General features: G+C 41.1%; 1 protein-coding gene across 1 annotated transcript in view; it reads right to left on the bottom strand.

Annotated features, from left to right (window-relative positions):
• Positions 1–246: 246 nt before the first annotated feature.
• The window catches only part of Miro (mitochondrial Rho GTPase), a 34,838-nt gene continuing 13,544 nt past the window's right edge, over positions 247–21,540 (bottom strand). The window contains exons 5-12 of the mRNA XM_080281073.1: positions 21,240–21,281; positions 17,877–17,966; positions 13,574–13,770; positions 9,225–9,417; positions 3,072–3,207; positions 2,725–2,855; positions 725–937; positions 247–447 (exon numbers count right to left, since the gene is read on the bottom strand). Of these exons, the coding sequence (XP_080137199.1) occupies positions 247–447; positions 725–937; positions 2,725–2,855; positions 3,072–3,207; positions 9,225–9,417; positions 13,574–13,770; positions 17,877–17,966; positions 21,240–21,281 (1,203 nt within the window). The remainder of the gene's footprint in view (positions 448–724; positions 938–2,724; positions 2,856–3,071; positions 3,208–9,224; positions 9,418–13,573; positions 13,771–17,876; positions 17,967–21,239; positions 21,282–21,540) is intronic.

The raw sequence follows: 21,540 nt of genomic DNA, 5'->3' as shown, positions 1-21,540 counted from the left end.
CTAACAGCACTACAGCTACTATTATTTATGCTTCCGTAGTGTTGCTATCATACACAGAGTAAAAAATATGAGTCCTGAAAACAATACTGCAGATATTATGGAATTTCACCTAAAAAAATACTTGAGTACTGGACCTAAAATAATTTCCTCCAATAGCTTACTACAAAACTAAATTTTTCAAGTTATTCAAAACATTTTATATCCAGCATAAAAATATCAACAGCAATACAAAACTGCAAATTCAACTTACGGATATGCTGCCATAGTTGCTAGCTTAGTGTAGATGTCCCTCTTAGGCTGCACAGCAGATGAGAAGGGATGTGGTGGTGGGATCTTGTGTTTGTGACAAAAGGATGTAGGTTGTAGGATGTAGTCTTGACGCACTGCTGACATGTCACTCTTATTGGCCACAAACAACACAGGGATGGCTGTTTCACTGAAGTATTTCTGCACAATGACAAGTGTTTACTGTTTTTTGGTACTGGTGATAGCAATGCATCTTTAAAATAGCTTCTTGTAATTTGAAATATACATTTGTAGTGGGAAAACAACGAGTCATTACAGTACTTAAATTGTAGTACATTAGCTTAGCTTCAGATCTAGTATAATTTCATATTACTGTATTAACATTTCAGCCACTACAATAATGACATATCACATACTGTACTTAGAAAAAATAAAACAGTAAAAATAAATACTAAAGAATTTTCTGCATAAGACTCACCAAAAATATTCTAGCAACATATTCAAATGACTTAGGATTTGAGACATCATAAACTAAACAGGCCACATCACACTGGACTTCATTGGGCATAAGAGCATCAGTGATGTTGTGGACGTCTATATCATGGAGAACTAAATACTTCTCTTGCCCATACACCTGCAATGTGCTGATGGTATGTCTTGACAACCGGTCTTCTGGAATAGCCTGGGTTTCCTGAAAGGAGTTATGTGTTGTTAGTGGTAAGTGGAGGCACTCACCATTCACTAAATCAATGTAGTGCTGCTGTCGGTTGTCTGCCCTTTCCCCTCCTCCATCCTTCTTTCATTCCATCCTCTTTTGTCTTTCTTTCCTTGTCCTTCTGCCTACAGGTGACTGTACACTCCCTCTTCTGTCTTTCTTTCCTTCATTCTTTCCTCTTCCTTCTGCTTGTGAGTAACTCTACATTGAGTGACAAGCCAAATGGTTTCCTGTACACCAGGAAACCATTTACTACACTGGGTGGTAACCATATAACCAAGTCTTGGCACCTGGTGTTTTAGTGGGTAATTATTGTGCGCTCCAATCGGATTGAGCCAGTGAAGGTTTATATCCAAGGGGTGGTTGGGGTTGATTGCTCATGTATTGCCACACAGGGATGAGTGAGGCTGGTCACTCTCATCTTAAATTCGGGACCAGCTGCCTAGCCCCGGGCTCCTACTCTCCTCATGGGGCAATGTAGGATTGGATGATGGATGGATGGATGGATTTATGTACTGTGAACAATTATGCTACTGTAATGCCACCAATTCACCTTAATTAACTCCTAAATATCAGCTTATATAGAATTTTATTCTAGCTGATGCCTGACAAATGTAACTGCCACAAGGAAACCTTTGGTCAATCAAGGGTTATCCCATACCTCAATTAATTTCTAAATAGCAACTGAAGACCACTATTTTACCCTGGCTAATGCCAAATTATTTTACTCACCAACAGAAAACATTCTATTGTCCAAGGCTAATTAAGAGAAGTGACAGAACTTTTAAACGTATTATCATAGTGCTCCCTACTTCTTCCTTAGCCTTTATCATTCTTTTTCTGTGCCTGCCCTCTTCTCTTCCAATTTCTCCCATCTTTCCTGTCACTTCTTATTGCTTTTCTTTCCCATACAGGTGGCTTTACATCGAGTGACAAGCCAAATGGTTTCATGTAAGCCAAGAAACCATTTACAATGCTGGATGGTAACCATATAACCAAACAATCCGTGCTCCCTACGTGTCAACAGGTGGGTTGGTGGAGGGTTAGTGCCCCTCCCCGTAAAACAAATAACTCAATGTCAAATGCCCACCCCTTACGGGATTATGGCGTCTGGCAATAGATAAATAGATAGATAGATCATAAACAAATATTTACTGTGGTAAAACTATGATATACCGTACAGGCAAGTGTACTACTTCATGGACTGAAACAGATATGGCAAACCCTTGTTTTACAATAAGAATGCATTGGAAAAACTTCAGTGCATGATGCTTTTATCATATATCGGGTCCATTACAACTTAGATTCAATGGGGATATGTTTTAACCATGCGTCACCCTCCCAGCAAAATCTTGAAACAAGTTCCAACTCACTTAACCTGGTAGTTATTTCACTTCACTGAATTTCTCTTGCTGCTTGAACTCCAACACCATACTACAGTCCCAACACTGACACTGAAACACCTGATTAGTGACCAAGCTAAAGGCCACCTTGGAAAACATGAATGACAGTAAGCTTATGTGTCAGTGATTGTAAGTGAAAACAGTGGTCAAACATTAACCAGTGAGGCTTCGTATGGGACCATAATGTTCATATAAGTGAAAATACAATAGTATATAGGGAAAAAAATAAAAAAGTTCTAACTTTTTAGTCACTGTAGCTATTACCAATCACAAACAGTTTCATCATCAACAGAGTGTCTGCTGTGCTGTAGTTTGATCAGCAAAAGTTCTGAGCAAAATAGTAATGCAAGATACTGGTACCTCTAAAGACCTCCCTAGAAGTCCTTGGCAGAATGTGGTTTTACCAGCATCCCGTGGTCCAATAACATGGCATTGGTACACACTTCTCATGGTTTGTTTCTTCTGCAGGTCTAGACGTTTCTCTCTCGTCACTGGCACAAAGGAGAATTTCATTAGAATTATTTTTTTTACACCCAGAATATCATCCTGCAGTGCCACTAAAATTCTGATCAGTAGTGTCATTAATTTGATATACTACAAATGGGATGCAACTTAACAATTCAAACTTCAAGCACGTTAATAACTCAATCCACAAGCATTAAAATTTAAAAACACATTGAGAATAAACATATAAATAAAACCAGTACCTGTAATTGCTGACAGCTGATTGTCATCACCAGACCCACAATAACCCAGGTAGGCAAAGTATTCTAATGTCCTTTGTATATCTAGAAGTGTCCAAAGTGTCCACTGTGCCAAGTATCCTTGTAAAGTAATCCAACCCTGAAAAACACAGCACCAACACAAATACTGACCATGATGCTAACTGTGAAATGAAATTATTAGATTATTATTAGAGTACTCAATTCTATACTGTGAATACTTAAGTTCTAACCTGGTATGTTTAACTGGAAAGAATAACACTATAGTTCTTATTATCAATGAAATGTTTTCTACTTGGGATGGTAAAAAAAAAAAAAAAAAAAAAATCTACATTTTTCCAAACTCTCTTCTTCCATGAACCCCATCTGATTCTTGAACCTTCCTTTGATATGGGTACACTAAAGCAATGAACTACAGTACTTAACCCATGGCATGAGACTTACCTCACATGAGTGGGACTTTTAATAAATTACCAGGAAGTTCTCGTTGGAGCAGCATCATAATTTTTATGTGATATTTGGCTATTACAGTAAAAGTCCTCCAATCCGAGCACCAATAATCCGAATATCCCAATAGTCCAAATGTTTCAAGGCGAAATTTTTCAATTTTTTTCTGGTCTTTTTTAACTTTTCTGGGCTTCATCTAAGGATTTCTCTGGCTTGGACTTGCTCTTGGACTTTGATGTGCCGGCCTAAAACTATTCAGCTACACTTATATGCATCTCCGGCAAGTAAAACAATAACCCATATCATTTTAAGTGTTTATTTAATTATCATGCACATTTTTCTAATGTTTTCAAAGGTCCCTCCCAATAGTCAGCAAAAAACAATAGTCCCAAAGACTCTCAGTCCCCTGCTATTCGGATTACAGGACTTTTACTGTATCTCTCATCCCCATCCTCAGGGTTGAGCAAGGGTGCCAAAAGTGGAGGGGCAAGAAGATATTTGCCTCCCCTGAAATTTTTGTAGTGGGTTTTATCCCCCCCCCGAATATTTCGTTGAAACTCGTTACAGATATGCTATGTTGCACTAATACAGGCCTACCCCGATATCCAGCAGCGTTGTATACCAGTGAGAGTTCAGTCAGCGAGTGCCGTGTGTATACCAAAGCAATTTTCCTAATAACATACTGACGAAAAGCCAGCAATGTGCTTCAGGTCCAAACCCAAGCTCTCACATACAGTCATCCCTTAACATCCACAGGGGTTAGGTAACAGAGACACCCGCGAATGTTAAAAATCCACGGAAATCTGCTGCCCTCCCTTAAAAACACCTCTGGACCCCCCATTTCCTTATTTTTTTATTTTATTTTTTTTATAAATAAAAGAACAGAGGAAGGAAAAACAAATGGGTAAAAAAAAAATAATCCATACACCAGATTACTGGTGTCCTCTGTTCATAAAATATCTGTAACAGTTAGACTTGAATAGTTGTGGGTTGTATAACTAAAGAAAAACCCTATGTGCACCCTGAAAACAATCAGAAAAATACAGAAAACAAACTGGAGGAATATGAATTGAACTGGTAAGGTCCTTCTACTGCTTTAAGTAAAGCATACGTTTACCGAAATTGCAAAAAAGCATGGCATGAATGAAAGCACCATCAGAATGATTTGGAAGGCCCGGAAGAAGATAAAGATTGTACATAGGAAGTGATGTGAACCTGGCAGCAGTGAATGTTTATATGGTGTCCTGAAGCTGAATGAGAAGCTTATAGGAGGCTATGTGGAGCGTCAGAGAAAGAAAACTCTCACTTTTACCCCTTCTTCCCACCTTACCCCATGTAAGTTACCTCCACTTATACACATCATCAAGTAAAACAGTGAAAGAGATATAACTATTGTAATTAAGAACATCAGTGGTATTAAAAATAACATTAACAAACAAAAGTCGGGCTGGGTACCCTTGTGTTGCTGATATGTAACTTCCTAGCACTCTTCCCCCACCCTCCACCCACAATATTGTCAAAGTTTCACTTCTCTCATCTCATGTGGCCTTCGGGAGAGTCTTTAGGTCAGATGGTTAGACAAAAATTTATAGGTCTGGCAGTTTTAGGGGACGAAATGGAACGAAAATGTTTGCAAACCAGAAAAAAAGTACTCTTTCAACCATGTGTTCTCATAAATAACGTTCACTTTCACATTCTTTGTTCGATATCGCGCTTCCCAACACATTTTGGACTGACTGAGCAGTTTAGCCATATGCTTAGTCAGTCCGAAATGTGTTGGGAAGCATGCTATCAAATGAAGAATGTGAAACTGTATAATAACTCACGAGAATACACAGATGAAAGAGTAATTTTTTCTGGTTAGCACACATTTTTGTTATATTTCGTCCCCTAAAACTGCCAGACCCATAAATTTTCGTCTAACCATACGGCCTAAGGCCTCTCCCGAAGACCACATGATACAAGAGAAGACGAAACATTGACAACAACATTGGGGGTGGGAGGCAAGAGAAGAATACCAGGGAGCTACATATCAACAACATAAGGGTACCCAGCCTAACTTCTGTTTTCTTAATGCAATTTTGAATACCACTGATGTTCTTAATTACAACAGTTATATCTCTTTCAGTGTTTTACCTGACGGAGGATATAAGTGGGAGTAATTTATGTGGGGTAAGGTGGTAAGAAGGGGTAAAAGTGAGGGTTTGGAAAGTTGACATCTTACCTGAATTCTAATTCTGGCCACCACCAAGTAATGGTCAGAAAGTCCACTCCCCCAACCTCTATAAACTCTTGCATCCATTACACATCGTCGCATCCTTTCATCCACACACACATAATCAATCATTGCCTTCCTTTCATTCAGTTCACCACCCACCCTTCTCATCACTCGCCATGTATACCTGTGGATCATTTTATGCCTGAAGAGGGTATTGGCTATCACCAACCCCCTCCCAGCACAAATGTCCACTAACACACTCCCATTCTCATCTATCTCAGCAGGCACACCCCACTCACCAACTATTCCATCCACCTTCACATTCCCAACTTTACCATTCATATCACCAATCAAAAACACTCTCTCATTCCTTCCAAACTTTTCCATGCACACTTCTACGTTTGTCCAGAACTCTTCTCTCACTCTTCTAGCACGATCTTGCGTTGGCGCATACACACACACAATCGCCCACATTAGTATTCCAACTTTCAACTTTACCCACACAATCCTTGACCCAACTGATCCATACTGTCTTATGCTCCTCTTCCATCTTTTACTCACAACTATACATACTCCTTCCTTTGCCCTCTCATTCTCACCTACTCCTGCACATATACCCCATCCATACTCCCATTCTCTCACACTTTCTCCTCTCCATTTTGTTTCAGTTATTCCACATACATCCACTTTTGCAAACAAAGGTCGCTAAATGAGAGGGAAGTTCGGGAATCAGGCCATGGTGACAACAGCATCCCTTCCTGGCATAGTAAGTGTACTTCAACAACATCCCTTCCTGGCACAGTAAGTGTACTGTAACTGTACTACATTGTATATACTGTACTCTTATTATAGGTATTGTACTTATATGTACAACTTCATACAGTATTTTATTTACATGTACAACTTCATAAGACATTGAATTCTCTATGTAAAACTTCACAGTTACTTTAGGTTATGTTTGAGCACGTAGGACCGAATGACTTGCCTTATATAGCAAACTGAGTTTGGCAATCCCTCAGAAATACCGACCCCTCGTACATAGCGAACTTTTGTATATAGTGAGCCACCCCTCCCCCCAATTAGTTTGTTATATCAAGGGGACCCCTCGTACATAGCGAACTTTTGTATATAGTGAGCCACCCCTCCCCCCAATTAGTTTGTTATATCAAGGGTTTTACTGTATTCAATTTAAAACCATAAATAGCAGTGGAAGAATGACTGGAAGTGCTGAAACCTAACTGCAGGGCTTTGCCCCCAGGACCCTCTAGTGATTATAACTTTACCTAACCTAGTGCAAACTAAGATGTGCATTATGTAAAACTGGCACCAAAACAGTACTGTGAGTTAAGAGAGTTCATTAATCATTGGCACAATCGTCACCAGGGTTGCCATTTGGGATTTTTCATTACCAAATGTGGGCCAACTGGTAATGAAAAATTCATTTGGTAATGAATCAGCATGATCCTTTACCAAACGGATTTTTCACATGTATAAAGATACAAATGATGGAGACGGTGGATTGTCTGCTCTCTTTGATTAATCTGCTAGCCTATATAGTGCAAAAATAATCAACATGCTGTTAACTATAAGGAGAGTGATTATTTCCATTAGTATATATAATTAGTGAAGAATAAATGCTTGCTTTAAGAATTTGGTAATGAAAAATTAAATTTGGTAATGAAAATTGAGGAGTTTGGTAATGTGGCCGAGTTCAGATCTGGGAACACTGATCGTCAACCGACCACGTGATGGCAAAACACTCACTCAGGTTGGTGAGCACTTGACTGTGCGTGACAGGGGTAACTGTTGGGATCTTGGGTGGAGCCATGGTGGTGGCGTAATATTCCACTGGGCCAAAAAGAACGGACGAGGAGGCAACCGATCGCAGGGCAGAGTGCAAGGAGACAGACAGCTCAGCCAGTCAGTCTGGTGGCACTCAGTTTGAATTGTCGAAATGGTGGGGAAAACCATATTGAACAACGAAACAGGGTATAGATTTATGTCGAAACAATGAATTGACGAAGAACGACAGGTTGAAAAATGAAGTGTGTGGCAATCATAGGGGAATTTGTCTTCTTTGTGTAATAGGAAAAGTATATGGTAGGATACTTATTGACACAGTCATGGAAATAACATAGGAATTAGTTGGAGAAGAACAGGGAGGATTTAGGAAAGAAACAGGTTGTGTAGATCAGATACTCATTCTTAGATCTTTAGTGGAAAAGTTTCTATAGAAGGGAATTAAGTTGTATGTGGCCTTCATGGATTTGGAGAAAGCATATGACAGGATGGATAGACAAGGATTGTGGAAAGTATTAAGAATTACTGGAGTAGATGGGATGTTGCTGAATGCTGTGAAGAATACGTATAAGGGTGCTAAGGCTGCAGTGCATGTGGATAGCGAACTGAGTGAATTTTTCTATTTGAAGGTTGGGTTGAAACAGGGATGTATCATGTCTCCATGGTTGTTCAATCTGTACATGGATGGGATTATAAAAGAGATACAAGGTAGGGGACTGGATGTGGGAGTGGCCCTAATGAGAGGACAGTGTCTGGAAACTCCCTGTACTGCTGTTTGCAGATGATACTGTGTTGATAAGTGAAGACGAAGGGGAGTTGCAAGGCTTGGTGGATGAGTTTGGGAGTGTAAGACACAGATTCTATAGGTGAATGTAGGGAAGAGTAAAGTTATGGTCTTCGAGCGAAGTGAAGTCATTGAATGTACAGTGAGGTTGGATGAGGAGGAAATGGAAAAATGTGAGTACGTTTAAGTACTTGGGTAATGTGATGAGCAAGGATGGAAGTTTTGAGGGTGAAGTGCTTGAAAGGGTATGACAAGCAAGAAAGGTTGCTGGTTCCTTGAAAGCAGTGATAAGAAACAGGGAAGTGAGCATGGATGTGAAAAAGTTACTACATGACAGTATTGTGATACCAACTCTGACATATGGAAGTGAAGCTTGGACCTCATTGGAGGGACACAAGTCAAAAGTGAGAGCAGTGGTAAAGAGTTATTAGAGATGAGCATGTGGAGTCACATGGAGAGACAGACTGAATAATGAGGAAGTGAAGGAGCATTGTGGTGTGGATGTGATAGGAAGCCTTAGAAGGAACACACTGAGGTGGTTTGGCCATGTGAAGAGGACGGAGATTAAGAGGCTGACGAGAAGAGTGTATGTGAATGAGGTGGAGGGGGAGGCCAAGGATGAGATGGAGGGATGGAGTAGAAAGGTATATGGGCGAGGGGAGTGTGAGCTGGGAGCAGGGCAGCGAGATGGTGGGGGACAGGGCGACGTGGAGACGATTTGTTTGTAGCCACCCTGTATGGGATTGAGGCGTCTGGCAATAGACAGATATATACATATATATACAGTATATATATATATATATATATATATATATATATATATATATATATATATATATATATATAATATACAGAGAGAGAAATTTAAAACCTGTTCTATTGCACCCACCTTCTCATTTGTGTGGACTGAGTTAAGGACATCAGGCCCCCATGGCATGACAGGGCAAGTTGAGAAGAGGTCAATAAGCTCCTGTGGGTTGAGTGCATTGTCCTTGTCACTGTCATACTTCTCAAAAAGACTCGTTAAAAATGCATATCCAGCATGGTTCAGTTCAGTGCTGCAACCCGGAGGCACTCGTAACCTGCAAGAGTTAAAAATATCTATGATATTAATCATCATACCAACCTTCAATCCCACTTACGAGATGAGGTGAAGTATGATCCAGACACAAAGGAAAACATAACAGTGGGAATGCTATCAAACAGCATGCCCAATGAAAAAGGCCAATCATTCAAAGCTTTGGAATCCAGGCTCCACCTCACAGGCAACACCATCAGTACATACTTTCTTGTTTTTATATAAATGTACTTCACATACAACTTCCTCACAGAGTCATTCTGTTGATTACCAACTTAAAATGAGGTGTGCTTCTCTGTACATAATCCGCTGTTATCCAGTCATTTCTTTAGAGTATCTATGCCTCCCATTATCACACACTCATCTATCATACCTATCCAACTTCTTGACCTACTGTGTCTCCTCCAATGCTGAGACAAAAGTAACTCAACATACACAGTACCCTTTTGTACCATCCAGTCTATATCCATTCTCTCCACAAGACTATATCAATTAAGCACAGACTCTTTTGCTCTTTTAACATTAGACTTCCTTATTACACATCTTGCTTAACTGACTTTGTTATCCTATCTGCTTTGTGCCCTCATACAAACACAATTATTCTGCTTTAACTTCCACTTACTTTTATTTTTTTTCTGTTATGCTATATATCCTATCATTCTCACTCACTGCCATCTGCAGAAGATCTCTCATACTTTCTATCATCATACTGCCTATTGTTCTCATTTTCTTTAGCACTTCAGATGATGAGTTCTAGCTTTAGGTACTGATTTTACTTATTGTAATTTCTATCTATCTATCTATTGCCAGACGCCTCAATCCCGTTTGGGGTGGCCACAAACAAATCGCCTCCAAGTCGCCCTGTCCCCCGCCATTTCACTCCCCTGCTCCCAACTCACACCCCCCTCTCTCATATACCTCTCCACCCCATCTCTCCATCTCATCCTCGGCCTCCCCCTCCCTCTTTCCCCCTCCACCTCACTCACATACACTCTCTTCGTCAGTCTTTCACCCTCCATCCTCTCCACATGGCCAAACCACCTCAGTGTGTTCCTCATAACGCTTCCTATCACATCCACATCAACACCACAACGCTCCTTTATATCCTCATTCGTCAGCCTGTCTCTCCATGCGACTCCACAGGCTCCTCTTAAATAACTCATTTCCACGGCTCTCACTCTTGACTTGTGTCCTTCCAACAACGTCCAAGCTTCACTTCCGTACGTTAGAGTTGGTATCACAATACTGTCATGTAGTAACTTTTTCACTTCCATGCTCACTTCCCTGTTTCTTATCACTGCTTTCAAAGAACCAGCAACCTTTCTTCCCTGCTGTACCCTTTCAAGCACTTCACCCTCCAAACCTCCATCCTTACTCATCACACTACCCAAGTACTTAAACGTACTCACATTTTCCAATTCCTCACCATCCAACCTCACTGTACATTCACTGACTTCACCTCTCTCAAAGACCATCCCTTTACTCTTCCCTACATTCACCTTTAGATTCCGTTTCTTACACACTCTCTCAAACTCATCCACCAAGCCTTGCAGCTCCCCTTCGTCTTCACTCAACAACACAGTATCATCTGCAAACAACAGTACAGGGAGTTTCCAAACACTATCCTCTCTCACTAGGGCCACTCCAACATCCACTACCCTACCTTGTACCTCTTTTATTACCCCATCCATGTACAGATTGAACAATCATGGAGACATGACACATCCCTGTTTCAACCCAACTTTCAAAGAGAAAAATTCACTTAGTTCACCATCCACACGCACTGCAGCCATCGCACCATTGTACATACTCTTCACAGCATTCAACAACTTCCCATCTACTCCATATATTTTTAACACTTTCCACAATCCTAGTCTATCCACCCTGTCATATGCTTTCTCCAAATCCATGAAAGCCGCATACAACTTCTTTCCCTTCTCTAGAAACTTTTCCACTAAAGATCTGAGAATGAATATCTGATCTACACAACCTCTTCCCTTCCTAAAGCCTCCCTGTTCTTCTCCAACTAATTTCTCTGTTCTTTCTCTAACTCTGTCAATAAGTATCTTACCATACACTTTTCCTATTATACTAAGAAGACAAATGCCCCTATGATTACCACACACTTCTTTTTCCCCTTTTCCTTTGTACAAGGGAATAATTATACCTGACTTCCAATCCTCCGGGACTCTACCTTCCTCCCAGGCCAATCTGCACATCTTCCACATCCATTCTACTACTATCTCTCCCCCATGCTTCAGCATTTCACCACACACTCCATCAATTCCTGGGGTTTTCCTTGATTTAACTTTCTTCATTGCTTCCACAACTTCTATCCTACTGATTTCTTCCTGTCTTCTCACCTCCCTCCTTCTCCCAGCCATTCCCCAGCCACTTATACTCGCATTACTTCCATCCTCCACATTCAACAATTCCTTAAAGTGTTCTCTCCATCTGCTCACTTCTTCTCCCTTCTCCACTAGTAATCTACCATTTTTATCTTTCACTCCCCTGCTAACTTCACTTCCAACCTGTCTTACTCTTTTCACCTCTTTCCAGAACATTTTCTTAGAGTTCCTCCACTTTACACTCAAATTCCTTCCAAATTCCTCATTCACTCTCTTCTTACTCTCTCTTACTAATCTTTTCACCTCTCTCTTTCTTTCTACATATAACTCTCTCTTCCGCCTCTCAACTTCTTCCCCGCCCCTATTTCTCATCCATTCATTGTATGCTTTCTTCTTTTGTGCCACAGCCCGTTTCACCTCTTCAGTCCACCACGCTGTTCCTTGCACCCCCCTCCGGCTTCTCTTCCTTCCACACACCACATCACATGCTGCACATATTTCTTCTGTAAATATTCTACACACACCTTCCACGTCCCCCATCTGCTCCAATTCATATTTGCCCAATCGTTCCTCCACTTCTCTCTTATACTCTGCCTTTTTCTCATCCTCTTGTAACCTTTCCACTCTCCTTGCAACTACTCCTTCCTCTCGTCTTTCCCTTCTTCTATTCCTCCATCTTACTTGAACTTTAATTCTGGCCACCACCAAGTAGTGGTCACAAAGTCCACTCCCCCAACCTCTATAAACTCTTGCATCCAATACATCTTCGCATCCTTTCATCCACACACACATAATCAATCATTGCCTTCCTTTCACTCAGTTCCCCACCCACCCTTCTCATCACTCGCCATGTATACCTGTGGATCATTTTATGCCTGAAGAGGGTATTAGCTATCACCAACCCCCTCCCAGCACAAATGTCCACTAACGCACTCCCATTCTCATCTACCTCAGCAGGCACACCCCACTCACCAACTATTCCATCCACCTTCACATTCCCAACTTTACCATTCATATCACCAATCAAAAACACTCTCTCATTCCTTCCAAACTTTTCCATGCACACTTCTACATTTGTCCAGAACTCTTCTCTCACTCTTCTAGCACGATCTTGCGTTGGCGCATACACACACACAATCGCCCACATTTGTATTCCAACTTTCAACTTTACCCACACAATCCTTGATCCAACTGATCCATACTGTCTTATGCTCCTCTTCCATCTTTTACTCACAACTATACATACTCCTTCCTTTGCCCTCTCATTCTCACCTACTCCTGCACATATACCCCATCCATACTCCCATTCTCTCACACTTTCTCCTCTCCATTTTGTTTCAGTTATTCCACATACATCCACTTTCGCATCCTCAAGCACCTGGACAATCTCTCTCTCTTTCACCTCATCATTTGCTCCCCTTACATTCCAAGTTCCAATTGCAATGTCCTTTGTCCGGTCCTTGGTCGTCAACGTTTGGTCAGTCCTTGTCCGAGGCTTCTTGTTTGTTTTTTTAGTTAGTTGTTTTCCGAAGAGGGGCAATGACCCTCCGCCAACCCTTTTAGTTGCCTTTTACGACAAGCAGGGATACTGGGGGAGTATTCTTGAAAAACCCTCCTACCCCCAGGGGTAGGCAATATCTCTTAACACTCCAGTATACTAATGTCTATTCTACTACAAACCTGTCAGCCACCAGAAACTTTCAATTCAAAAAATTGCAGTGGCCACATGACTAGGAAGTTACAAAGCTAACTAAAATGGTTGACCAGTGCATCAAAAGGGCAAAAAGTAACACAACTGAAACTGATACTTACGAAGGAAACAAGTAATCTTTGGATAGCTGCAAATTGTCGTTGTATCCAAACTTTCTGAGGACAGTCCATGTCGTTTCATGGCGGCCACGCTGAATGAAGAGACGGTGGAGAAAAAGAAAACCCCGCAGAGTGAGGGAATCCATGTGCACCCCATCAGAAACATTCCTCCTCACTACTGTCTTCAATTCCTCTAGTGCCTGAAAGCAGTGCTTCATTATTCTCTCTTCACTTCAGCATGACCTAAAATTGAAATCACATCTTGAATGATGAACCAGAACAAGAGATTAACCTAAGAACACAGTACTATTATTAAAAATGTTGAAGGCCTCAGGCGATATAGGGGTGAGTTTAGTCACTGACCTGATAAATAGGATTATTTATGAGTGTGTTGTCCCAGATGATTGGCTGAAGAGTGTAATTGTAAATGTGTATAAAGGGAAGGATGATGCCCTGGAGAGAGGAAATTATAGAGGTATAAAGCTTTTAGATCAGATAATGAAGGTAATGGAGAGAGTTTTAGAAGGTATGATTAGAGAAAGAGTGAATATTGATGAGATGCAGTTTGGGTTTATGCCAGGTAGGGGGACCACTGATGCCATATTCATTGTTTGACAGCTTCAGGAAAAATATATTGGTAGGAGAAGGGATCTTTATTTTGTTTTTGTTGATTTGGAAAAGGCCTTTGACAGAGTCCCTAGAGAGGTGGTGAAGTGGGCAATGAGAAAGCTTGGCTTGGAGGAGTGGCTGGTTAGGGTGGTTATGGCCATGTATGTGGGTGCTCACACCCAGCTGAGAGTGAATGGAGTGAATTGAGTGATGAGTTTTCTGTGAATGTTGGTGTGCATCAGGGGTCAGTCTTGAGTCCCATGTTGTTTATCATGGTACTTGAAGCCCTTTCAGGTGACTTTAGAAACGGACTCCCGTGGGAATTGTTGTATGCTGATGATTTGGTGTTGATTGCAGAGAATGAAAGGGAGGCAGAGGAAAGGTTTAGGAAGTGGAGAGATGGTATGGGGCAAAAGGGTTTAAGGATAAATGCAGATAAAACAAAAGTGATGATATCTAGGGTTGGTGGCGGTACTGTCAAAGACGAGGGAGAGTGGCCATGTGCAGTTTGCCACAAGGGCGTGGGAAGTAATTCCATCTTGTGCGGTGTGTGTGATAAATGGGTGCATAAGAGATGTAGTGGTATCAGAGGTAGACTGCAAAATAATGCTGATTTTATGTGTACGGCGTGCCAGGGTGAGCAGGTGGAGATCGTCAGACGTGAAAGGATTGAACTTGCTGGTGAATCTCTTGAGTGTGTGGAAGAGTTTTGTTATTTGGGAGACATGTTGTGTGCTGGAGGTTGGGCTGGAGCTAGCTCTGTGGCTAGGGTGAGAAGTGGTTGGAAGAAGTTCAGGGAGCTCTGCCTCTCCTGACATTGAGAGGGCTCTCCCTACGTGCTAAGGGGTCTTTGTATGCAGCATATGTTAGGAGTGTAATGCTGTATGGCAGTGAGACCTGGGCAGTGAAGGAGGAAGACATTCGCCGGCTCAGACGTACAGAAATGACAATGATTAGGTGGATGTGCAGTGCGTCGCTGCGTCCAAGGCCTGGAGGGGCTGGGTTTACAATGGAAGAGTTGAGAGGTAGGATGGGACTGGAGTGTATTGGTGTTGTGATGAGGAGAGGTAGATTGAGGTGGTTTGGACATGTGGAGAGGATGGGGGATGATAATTGGGTGAGAAAGGTGAGAAGTGTTAATATTGGGGGTGGGGTTATGAGGGGTAGACCGAGAAAGACATGGGACGAGGTCATTAAGTGTGACCTTAGGGTTAAGGGACTGAACAGGGAGGCTGCAATGGATCGTGCAGCGTGGAGAGCCGCCATTAGGTGACCAAGGCCGACACATGCAAGCATGTTGGAGCCTTTAAAAACGGAAACGGAAACGGAAACGAAAACGGATAAATATGGAAAGGATGTACAGGTATAGTATGGGCTTATTCTGCAAATTAGCTACAAAAATTAAGCTGCAAAAGGACAAAAACTTCCATTGTTAAGGTGGATGAACTACAGGATCTCATATGGACATACTTATATCTTGATATCCTGTCTGTGGTAACTATGGTAATGACAAAATGTGAACAGAATTCCCTGCCATACATTCTGCTTCTTTACTTGCATGTTAACTTTCACTCATCTAACGATTTGTATTATGAACTTACATCAAGGAATGATAAACTTTAATCATTCTGGGTTGCCTTAGTACTTCATAATCATTATGATATGTTTTTCTCTCAATGTACAGTAGTGCTGCTCTCGGGTGTCTGCCCTGTCCTCTCCTCCATCCTTCTTTCCTTCCATCTTCTTCTGTCTTTCTTTCCTTCATTCATTCCTCGTCTTTCTGCCTGCGGATGACTTTACACTCCCTCTTCTGTCTTTCATTTCTTCATTCTTTCCTCTTCCTTCTGCCCGTGGGTGACTCTACCCTGAGTGACAAGCCAAATGGTTTCCTGTACACCAAGAAACCATTTACTATGCTGGGTGGTAACCATATAACCAAATTTTGGCGCCTGGTGGTTTAGTGGGTAATTATTGTGCTCCAATCGGATTGAGTCGGTGAAGGTTTATATCCAAGGGATGGTTGGGGTTTATTGCTCACGTAATGCCACTCAGGGATAAGTGAGGCTGGTCACTCTCATCTTAAACGTCAGGACCAAATGCCTAGCCCCGGGCTCCTACGCTCCTCATGGGGCAACGTAGGATTGGATGATGGGTGGATGGATGTTTTTCTCACTTACAGGTGCCAGGACATAGAATCCAGAACAACACACAAAGGAGATGGAAGAGCTAACAACAGCAAGCAGTGAAACAGGCCACACAATAATTAAACAGTACAGTAATCATGTTGTTCAAGTCTCAGTGTACTGGTAATATCTTGACATGAACCATAATGTACCTGCATGGTTGAAAAAAACATGACTATTTTGGAATATTGACTGCAAGAAGGAATACAGGGAAATGAGATAATAATTAAATGGATGAAGTGTCCTATGATTATGACTTCACAAGGTGAGAACATACAAAAGTGGGATAAAAGCATTATGATTTATATCCGAGTCAAGGGAAATGAAGCCAATGGAATCAAGGTACTCAGCATCAGATACTGAAATCTTCAACCTGATTTCTTGTGAAAAAGAGAATTAGAGACATGCACCAGTATTTGGTGTGAAATGTTACAGCATGTGCTACAATGTCGTGAGAACAAAGTAAAATTTACAGTACATGAGCCATAGTAATTCAGCATACTATGGTAGTTTCCTGATCTGTGAGATCAGGTATAGGCTGTGGCAGTTACTACGTGGGTGCTGGTAGTAATGTATATATTTTCACGTGCTTGCATATCCTTGAACTCTTTCTGTTCATATGAGTGATATATAGATTCCTACATAATCATACCCAGCACAATACATCCATTTTCATTTGCAGTGACCTCACTACAGATATCACTTCCTAGTCATAGCTGGCCAGCATGGGCATTAATTCTGGCTGCATTTATCTCCGAGGTCTCGTCTCAAGGTGGACCTCACATGGGCTAATATAGAAGGATTAACGGAGCATGGTATAATATGGTAACGCTATGAATTTATGTGTGGAGTAATAACTGACAGTGACGCAAGGTTTGTGGAGCAGGTGCAACACAAGGAATAAAGGGAGCAATGAGTGTAAGGTTTGGATGGGATACATTTGAGGCACAATGGTGCAGACAGGGAGGTGCGAAGCAGAAGTAAGACAAAAACAATGGCTATCAAACATTTAATGGTACAAAACAAGTACAGGTATATGGCATGAAATACAACTGATTAATAAGCACAGGCATAAAATGGCTATGAGCCATGAGGAAGAGGAAAGTATGAAGGATATGTTAACACTTTAAGTATGGTCAACTTTTTTTTTTCTTGTTATCACCCAATTATATTAACATGGGGAAGATCCCTCCTTAAGTATAATGATGTCTTATTCTATTCCTGTTAAAGCAGTTTTTTTTTTTTTTTACAATAACTGGAGAAATCTCTTGTAACGATGGGGCAAAAAATAATCTCCATTAAAACCTTATAGTATACTGATGTCTGGGGCAAAAAATAATCTCCATTAAAACCTTATAGTATACTGATGTCCTATTTATTCTTGCTGTTCCAAAACAGTTTAATTCAACTTATGGGAGAACACCATACTGTACCTGCTGCTCATGTTACTGTGACCCAACGCTCTCACGGTGAAGAAGTTAAACATGTAAAATAACCTGGTGTGCTGTGCTGACCTGAGGATTAAGTGGAGCATTGAAGCAGCGCCTCTGGAAGGTGTTCAACTCAAGGTCGTTCAGCAACCCATCATTGTCAGCATCACAGATCTGAACATGCAGTTTTAAGAATATTTAAATTACACTACTACAGAAACATAGATAATTCTATGACAGTTTACTTCCCTTACTGACCATGATAAAGAATCATTCAATTAACTCTAAGTCTCAACTGCCAGTATTCCCAGAATAATTACAGACAGATTACCAAGTAACTATGGTATGTTTATATACTGAAAAAACAGCTCTCTGATCAGTGAACTAAAATCAGCACTGCTCTCCAGATCTTAGTAATTATTATAACTACGGTAGGTTTAGATCATCCATCCATCCACCCATCTGTCATCCAATCCTTTGTTGCCTCATGAAGAGTATAGAAGCCCAGGGCTAGGCAAGTAGGTCCTGACATCTAAGATGAGACTGACCAGCCTCACTCATCCCTGAGTGGAATTACTTGCGCAATAAAACCCAACCACCTCTTGAATATAAACCTATACAGTATTCTAATATGTAAGCTGTAACTGATCAAAACGCTGCTCAAATATTACTGTCAAGAATTGGCTTCTTTAAATACAGATTCAATATAAGTTTGTGCATCTTATTCTGGACACTGGTCAAAAAGCCCATTCCCAAAGTTTAACAGCCCATTATAATGTTGCTGCAGTGGCCCTTAGTTCACCTGGACATCAATGTCATGGACTGCAGACTAAAGATGCCCATTTCAGGCAGTCCATCACTCTCCTTGTAGGGAACAGGGAGGGAGTTGAAGGATGTTTGTATAACCAGGCAGTTATGATTATTAATGCCAATATGTGATGGCATTCATCTCCACAACCAACAGCCCTTATACACCACATCAACAGAGGGTTAAACCCCAGCATGCCCTGGCATTGCACCCACTGGTGCCAATACTATCAGGAAGGTGTGACTACATCAGCATTTGTACTACTATGATTCTACAGTGATGTAAATTGTGTCTTTTTTGTTGAATTTCCAATTCTCAAACTGTTCCTACCAACTGCTGAGTTTGAATCTCATTGATTCTGCAATCCCATGCAAGGTACAAAGCTGCTTATATTCCATCATCACCCATATCAACTTAACTATATTTAAATATACTCTAAGTATGAATTTATGATGTGTGAATAAACAGTACAGTACAGTATATCAATACATAATTAATAACCTAAATCAGTACATCAAATATTTATGATGAAAATAACAAGGATTTCTCATGTACTGTATAATCCTTAACTGCAACCAATATCAGTTCTTTAAATGTGAAAAAACTTGACTACAACTGAGGATGTATGCCTATCAGCAAGAGTGATTACTGATGAGATGCAGTTTGGGTTTATGCCGGGCAAAGGGACCACTGATGCAATATTCTTTGACTGACAGCTTTATACATTAAACATCCACTCACTCAATGTAGTGCTGCTTTCGGATGATTGCCTTTTCCTCTCTTTCTTTTCTTCCTTCCTCTTCTGTCTTTCTTTCCTTCTTTCCTTCCTTCTGTCTATGGGTGACTCCACACTGAGTGACAAGCCAAATGGTTTCCTGTACAATAGGAAACCATTTACTAAACTGGGTGGTAACCATATAACCAAATTATGGTGCCTGGTGGCTTAGTGGGTAATTATGGCACTCCAATTGGATGGAGCCAGTGCAGGTTTATATCCAAGGAGTGGTTGGGGTTTATTGCTCACGTAATGCCACTCAGGGATGAGCCGGTCACTCTCATGTTAAATGTCAGGACCAACTTGCCTAGCTCTGGGTTCCTATGCTCCTCAAGGGCCAACACAGGATTAGATGATTATGATGATGATGATGATGATGATGATGATGATGAAGAAAAGTGAGCTGTACTTTGTTTTTGTTGATCTGCAGAAGACCTTTGACAAAGTCTTTAGTCCCTAGGGAGGTGGTAAAGTGGGCAATGAGAAAGCTTAGGATCAAGGAGTGACTAGTTTCAGCGGTTATGGCTATGTACAGTATGTGGGTGCTCGTACCTAGCTGAGAATGAATGGAGGTCTGAGTGTCAAGGTTTCTGTGAATGAAGGTGTGCATTGGGTCAGCCTTGAACCCCTTATTGTCCCTCATGGTGCTTGAAGCTCTCTCAAGTGACTTCCAAAATGAACTGCCATGAAAGATGTTGTATGCTGATGATTTGGTGTTGACTACAGAGACTGAAAGGGAGGTGGAAGAAAGATTTATGAAGTGGAGAGACAGAATGGGCCACAAGGATTTGAGAGTAAATGTGGATTAGACAAAAATGATGATAGCTAGGGCTGGTAGCAGTACTGTCAAAGCTGAGGGAGTGTGACCATGTGAAGTTTGCCACAATGGTGTAGGAAGTAACTATCATGTATAGTGTTTGTGATAAGTAGGTGCATAAGAGATGTAGCTAGTGGTACCAGATAGACTGAGAAACAATGCTAACTTCATGTGTGCAGTGTGCTGTAGAGAGCATGTAGCGACTGTCAGATGCGAAAGAAGTGATCTTGCTGAAGAGCCGCTTGAGTGTGTGGAGGGCTTTTGTTACTTGGTGTACATGTTGTGTGCTGGTGGTGTGACTGCAGCTAGCTGTGCAGCTAGGGTAAGAAGTAGCTGGAGGAGGTTCTAAGAGCTGCTGCATCTCCTAACACTGAGAGGGCTCTCCCATCGTGCTAGGGGATCTTGTTATCCAGCACGTGTTAGGAGTGCAATACTTTTTGGTAGTGAGACCTGGGAAGCAGAGGGAAAGGATATTTGTAGGATCAAATGTACAGGAATGACAATAATCTGATGGATATGTAATGAGTCCTTGAATACAAGGCCTGGGAAAGAGGGGGTTAGAATTGAGACTGAAGAGTTGAGAGGAAGGAAGGGACTGGAATGTATTGGTGTTGTGATGAAGCGAAGAAGACTGAGATGATTTGGGCATGCTGAGTGGAGGAAGATGACAATATTTTGTGCAGGAGGTGAGATGTGTGAATGTTGAGGGTAGGGCTGTGGGAGGCAGACCAAAAATGACCTTGGATGAGGTCATAGTGTGACCTCAGGGATATGGGATCAAACAGGGAGGCTGCCAGAGACTGAGTAGCATTGAGAGCTGCCATTAGGTGACCAAGGCTGACGCATGAAAGCATGTTGGAGCCTTTATAAATGATACAATGAATAAATATGATCCACTTTACCAAACCCTGCCTATAGTTTTTAATTTCTTGCTCTGGGTATTACTCATCCCAGTGAGATGGAAAAATGTCATGTGATTAAGCCAACGTTGAAAATGATAATGACAAAGATATATATGCACAATAAAATTACTAGTACAGTATTTACCTTGAAAATTCGTATCAGGGCCTTCTTGCATTTTTCTGTTAACTGAAAGAAGATACAAATCTATTAAAAAGCATTAACTTCAGTTAATAATAGCAATAGGCAAATGCAGTACCTAAGTCTTCAACTATGAAAATTTCTTATGAATTTAATTTTGGTGACAAAAGAATAAAATTTAACTGAACTTAAGAAACAACTCCCACATTGATGAGGTTATATAATACGGTACAGTATTATCAAACTTACATTGCATTACTATACTGTTGTGAAGTCTTAAACAATTAACAAATCACTTAATTTAACT

This window comes from Coenobita brevimanus, chromosome 87, assembly GCF_032717465.1.
Source record: "Coenobita brevimanus isolate Jiangsu-jjx chromosome 87, ASM3271746v2, whole genome shotgun sequence".
NCBI lineage: Eukaryota > Metazoa > Arthropoda > Malacostraca > Decapoda > Coenobitidae > Coenobita > Coenobita brevimanus.
Note: the sequence above shows the minus strand (reverse complement) of the source record. Positions and strands in the feature narration are given on the sequence as shown.